Source organism: Octopus bimaculoides, chromosome 2, assembly GCF_001194135.2.
Source record: "Octopus bimaculoides isolate UCB-OBI-ISO-001 chromosome 2, ASM119413v2, whole genome shotgun sequence".
Taxonomy (NCBI): Eukaryota; Metazoa; Mollusca; class Cephalopoda; order Octopoda; family Octopodidae; genus Octopus; species Octopus bimaculoides.
Genome location: NC_068982.1, coordinates 646,651 through 653,069, shown reverse-complemented (window position 1 = coordinate 653,069; position 6,419 = coordinate 646,651). Strand labels below are relative to the sequence as shown.

Below are 6,419 nucleotides of genomic sequence, written 5' to 3'. Positions count from 1 at the left end.
CGGTAGTCGTCTACCAATATGTTGCCAAACATTTCTGGTTGTTTTCATAAACTTCGAATCTCATATCATCCAAATTAGATGAATTAAACTTCAGACAACTGAGAGATGCTTCTTTTGTTATTGATTTTTCCCTGTACCTCATCAAGGCAGGCCACCAAGGTAGATACCAAGTTAACTGACTTCTCTGGTCAGTCATCCACCTCAATTAATTCGACAAACCACAAAAACCAAGTCGCGACGCATCCGATGATGATTGTTCAACAAAACTCCACATATGAGAGATACTCAGAAACAGAGCGACTCCATGCAGAAAATTTGGTATCCCTACACTCATCTCAGTCAGGCTTGGTTGACAACACTTTCTTCATTGAAGAGTTTAATTTAGACGAGCAGTATTTCCTGGTAGCACAATCAGAAGAGTGGTTTCTGGAAGTTGTCTATAGTCCACGGGCTGAAAGATTTTCCAGTTAGCGTTTGGGCAACTGGGTGAATTGCAACCACTATCCCTATATTATACACTCTGTGTTTCCTCGGGACTAGTGGTGGTTCATTATAGCAGATGTGCTAAATAAAAATATTTTTCAAAAGGTTGAGAAAGGTCAGAGGCACCAAGGAGTAGTTATAACCGATATGGAGGTCTTCTCAAGAAGACATATAGCTGAGGTTTGACTATTTGTAACAAGTCGAGTGACAGCAGAAAGTCCCCACCGTAGCTGACATATTAGATCAAATGTGACATGAGAGACTTGGTAGATGTGTGCAGAACATTGTTATTTAAACCTTCTCAGAGTAACAGCAAAGCTAAGTAAACACCAGCACAAACAAAGAAGTTCATGTTTTGATCTCCGTTTGAAGAACTACAGCGCTACAGAGAGAACATTTCAATGTACAAGAAGGGACAAAAGCATATCAGAGAAAACTTATCAGTAACTCATATAATGATGATTTCAAAACTAAGTTAGTTCGCCATCTACTTAACTCATCATATGGAACGCGGATGAAGAAGCAATGTTCGTTTTACTATCAACGATCCTCAACCCATCATATTTCATGATTCCTCTGATCATGATGAGGGTAGCAATGATGCTAGTGACATTGTCTTAAATAAAGGACACTTCAGACAGCAGAGTACGATGTGAATGGTTTGACTGCTATTCCTTACAGGTGGAATGAGCACGTAGCTTGCAGAGGGAGTGATTGTTCCTGGCAATGGGATAATGTCGATGACAACGAGTGTAATGGTGGTGGTGATGAAATATTCAATTATATAAAAACAATCAAATAAAAACAAGAACAGAGGAAACAAATATGAAAATGAAATATTTCAACAATGCATCAGCTTGTTTTCAATAAAGGACATTTTTCTCCAGCAACTGATGCAATGATCTTCCTATTTCCAATTCCAATGTATTTTGCCATATAAAATTACATCTGTTCCTTTACTTGATATCTTTCAACATTTTCTTTATGTATTTAGTTTTAATACAGATTCTGATTTTGTTTACCATTCTGTATTCTATTAAAGAACATAAAAGTCATTAAGAATTTATTGTTTCAGCATTTTTTCCTTGTGTGTACAGTTCAATACTTTTTAATTCAGAAAAGAAGTCATTTGAATATTGAAGAAAAAAGAGAATGACCAAACGAAAAAGCAACGAAAGAGGAATGAGAAAAAAATGATAATCTTCTGACTTAAACATTGAAATTATTAAACATACTTGGTGAACGGAATGTTTTAGTGTGGGCATGCATCTGTGTGTGTATATATATATATATATATATATATATATATATATAATACAAAAAATATATAATACACACATATATATACATATATATATATTTCTGTGTGACAAATACACTGTACCTTAGTGAGAGCTGTGCGAGCCATGTACAGAGATGCTGTCAGTAAGGTGAGGGTTGGTAATGAGTACATTGAAGAATTCCGGGTGGAGGTAGGGGTCCACCAAGTTTCAGTCCTCAGCCCCCTCCTATTTATCATAGTCCTCCAGGCAATAACAGAGGAATTCAAAACAGAATGCTCCTGGGATCTCCTCTATGCTGATTACTTTGCTCTAATTGCTGAAAGTGTAGCTGCTAGAATAAGAATAGCCTGGGCAACGTTCAGAGAGCTCTTACCTCTGCTGGTGACAAAGGGCCTCTCACTCAGAGTAAAAGGCAGACCATATGACGCATGTGTACGAAGAGCCTTGCTCGAAATGTAAAACACCTTTCTGTCCTTTTCTGAGCGTCTTATTAATACTTTTCATGTACCATGTCCTCATGTTGTTCTTTATTTTCTTGTTATATTTTTTGCCGTTTTTTTTTATTAATTATATATATATATCTATATATGTGTGTGTGTGTGTGTGCTTAATACTATTAAGCACAACATTTTGTTGACAGTTGATTGAATGATGAACACAGAGCTCCAATTTCACCAGAAGCAATTGTGCATATAACAGTACACAGAAATAATATATGTATGTATGCATGTGTGTGTATATATATATATATATATATATATATATATATATATATATATATATGGATCAGTAGATAAGTATATGCGTCCATGACTATGTTTGTTCCTACACAATCTGACAAATGTTGGTTTGCTTATATCCCTGTAATTTAACAGTTCAGCAAAAGATATCGCTGTAATAAGTAACAGCATTGACAAGAATAAGTCCTGGGTCAGATTTGTTAGATAGGGAGATTCACAAAGCCTTAATTGATTTAGTACTACACTAGAAATCAGTCGGGAGCAAAGTGATGTACAGTGAGAGAAAGTCCAAATCCCCATGTTTGCAAAGAAAACTTTTTGTAAGTGCAAACCAGAACTACTTTTCTTAAGTTTTGAAGCTTAATTTTTTTTCTGCCTTTAATTTTCCTCATTTTCAAATATGGGTCAGGTGTACTAATGACTATGCAAGAGATGTATAGATTGATATCAGCAATTTCTGCTAATGTTACAATTCTCGGAGAAACCAAATAATCTGGAGATTTGAAAATTCAACTTCCATTCACTCTTTCAGGAACTCATCCTGTATGAAAGTCGAAGACTGTCGGTCTGTCCATCTGACTAGCTTATTCAACCAGTGACTGAAAAAACCGTTAACCAAAACTTGAAGCTCCAGTCAAAACATGACTTGTCTTTTAGTATTGAATTCAACATGAATGTTTTGTTATCATTAAAAATTCCATTAAAATAACAACACAAAATCGTGTGTGTGTGTGTATGTGTGTGTGCATGCATATATTTGTATGTATGTATGTATGTATGTATGTATGTATGTAGGTAGGTAGGTAGGTAGGTAGGAAATAAAAATATCAGCATTTTGTTTCTTTCTTTTATATGTTGTCATAAAAAGAAATATTTCTCAGTCCCCAATATGATTTCAATACTCATTAAAACATTTCTAAGGAACTTTCTAAATGAATTTCTGTGCACCATTAGAATTGTTTCTCCTTAACTAATTCTCATTCATGAAATCCAAAATACTACGGATTCACTGATGAATGTTTCTATGGGGGAGTCTGCTTGGATGCGCTTCATTATCCAATCTACTCCTTAGACCATTCTTACTCGTTTGTTAATTTCTGGTTAACGTTCCCATATTTTCCCATAATTGTTGCATATGTGATTGTGAGTTAAGATGTCAACGCGTAATTCAAATAAATATTTTACTCTTGATTCTAGCTCAGTGAAAATAGCATTGATTCTATGTTGGTCTTAGGAATTGCATTATTTCATTGTTTAAACCAACTAAACAATGTGATATAAATATTTTATAGAGTATCCATCACATATAATTTTTTCTCCTAGATACACTTACGTAGTTTTATAGAATATTATCATCTTACCCTGTAATCATTAGGAATGGTAGATAATTTGTGCCCTTGGGCATCCCGGGCCACCAAAGAGTTTCTGTTGAGGCTATATTCTATTTGATGGTTTCTGTCTTTATCAGTGGCAACGATTCTCAAAATAATGCTATCCAAAGGAGATTCTGAAAGTAAAAAGTAAAACAAATACTTTGAAAAGGAAAAAAGCTAAACAACAAAAGGGGTTACAAAAGGGTGCCACAAATTACCAAACTGATACACTCTCCTAGATTGTGTGCAAAAACTAATACATATTCTCCTTTGTCTAACACACAAAGTATAACTGACTGCTTCACCATGACCTGGACAATGCCCCTGCACACAAGCCTGTGGTTGCAAAGGCTGCTGTGGTTTTGAACTGGTTGATCATTTTCCAATATTCTCCTTATTTGGCACCATCTGACTATTTTCTGTTCCCCAATATGAAAAAACACTTGGCTGGGAAGTTGTACCGATGATGAGGTCATATCTGCTGTTGAGGACTTTTTTGATGGTCAAGACAAGAGCCTTTATATACCATGGAATCCAAGCGCTGCGACACCAATGAGAGAAGTGTATGGACAGCTAAGGAGACTATGTCGCAAAATAAAACACATTTGATCAAGTTCGACCATTGCATTGTGGTCAGCGTATGAACTTTTCAGCCCACCCTCGTATATCTAACAGCCAATGCCTATTGATCCCTTGAAGAGAAAACAGAAGGAAGAAAGAGCTATTGAATGGCAGTGCACAATAAAGAATACAGTTATTGATGTTGCCTGATACTTTTCGAATTAACAAGAAGCTCTATTATCGACAGTATGTAAAACCAATCAGAGTGAACAACGTTTATATGGCTGCGTATGACAAAACCTAGTTTTGATTTGGTTGACAAATTCAGTCTAAAGAAGACAACAGAAACAACAATCTTTTCAAAACAAAAGTTGCTGCCGCATAAGATTTAGAGGTTTCAAATTTTGGCTCAAGGCTAGTAATTTAGGGGGAGAGGGCTAAGTCGATTACATTTGGAGTGACATGTGACTTTAAGAAAGTGGACTAATGGAAACTGATGCCACAAATAGGTAAAGTACTCAAGATTTTCAAGTGATGTACACGCTAACAATATCATCGTAAGTAAAGGACTAGTAAGAGGCAGTTAAGTATGGTGGTGGTAGAAAATTTGGGATTTGAAGTAAGATGTTATCTAAGTAATGGGAATAAACCGAACAATGAACCACGATGGACGTCGTTCATCCTTCAGTTCTGTTTATTGTCATTGTTTAATATGTTTATTAAGAAAAAGGAGATAGTGAGAATTTGGATAAAAAGTATATAATTTGGATAAAATGCTTAACTGCATTATATCTGTCTTCACGTTCTGAGTTCAAATTCCACCAAGGTTGACTTTCATCCTTTCGAGGGTCAATGAAATAGTACCAGTTGATCTAATCGACTTAATCCCCTCTCGTTAAGCATTTGAAACCAATTATTATCCCCGATAAAAGCAATAAACGATTCTCCATTTTACTCACTCTCATCAACTGTTTTGATATACTCGGAGCGGTCAAACTTGGGTGCCTTGTTATTTATATCCTCGAGATTTATGATCACATTCGTGCTGCCGGTCAGTCTTGGGGTTCCTTGATCTTCAGCAATCACCTGCAGAATAAAAACAAAGAACTACAACGGAGGCAAACTAAAACATTTTTTTTTTTTGTCTTAAGTGTTTAAAACTATTTTTATATCCTTTCCAATCGTTTCATCTAAATATTGCAGGGAAGAAGGTTTTCTTGTAACTGTAAAGGACCCTTCCATGGAACACCATGTCAGCTATGTGGTCTTTATTGGTGTTGGGACAAATAGAATTAAATAGGATGTTATTAGGTGGTGAGGAGGTGGTGGCGAGGAGGATATGCAGGGGGTGATGTTTGAGGTTATGTGTTGGAAGAACCTACGATATGTGGTGAGTTTTCAGTTTTGATTTAAATGACAAACGATCGAAAACTTTTCAACCATGACCATCCCACCCTTTTCAGACATAGTATATCTAATAGTAGTAGTAGTAGTAGTAGTAGTAGTAGTAGTAGTAGTAGTAGTAGTAGTAGTAGTAGTAGTAGCAGCAGCAGTAGCGGAGGTGATAGTGGTATCAATGAGCGAAGGTGCCGGCAAGTGACAATGATGGTCGTGGGCAGTGGCAACAATAAAAGTGACACTAGTGCATCGATCTTCAGGTGACCCCCCACCCCCGCACACACACCACCACTACCACCACCACCCAATCTCACTGAACAAAACATGACAAAGCCTTTTATGCTGATCACCATTTAAAAGATGATAAAAGTTTGTTGAATAATAAATATATTGACAAAATATTGGTCAGATAGAGTTAGGAAAGTAAGAAAAGGTTTTCTCAAAGAAATTAAATTTTTTGGTTCATACACACAGATGTTTTTATATGAAGATCAAATGCTATCAACACAACATTGAAGTTAATGTCTGTGATATTTGTGTGGCAACCATGCTGGTAATGGTCCCATATCACCCCCCCCCCC

The 6,419-nt window shown here is 36.1% G+C and overlaps 1 protein-coding gene across 1 annotated transcript in view; it reads right to left on the bottom strand.

Moving 5' to 3' along the window:
• Nucleotides 1-6,419, bottom strand: part of LOC106870759 (cadherin-87A) — a 119,297-nt gene that overhangs the window by 48,299 nt on the left and 64,579 nt on the right. The window contains exons 21-22 of the mRNA XM_014916956.2: nt 5,400-5,526; nt 3,868-4,013 (exon numbers count right to left, since the gene is read on the bottom strand). Of these exons, the coding sequence (XP_014772442.1) occupies nt 3,868-4,013; nt 5,400-5,526 (273 nt within the window). The remainder of the gene's footprint in view (nt 1-3,867; nt 4,014-5,399; nt 5,527-6,419) is intronic.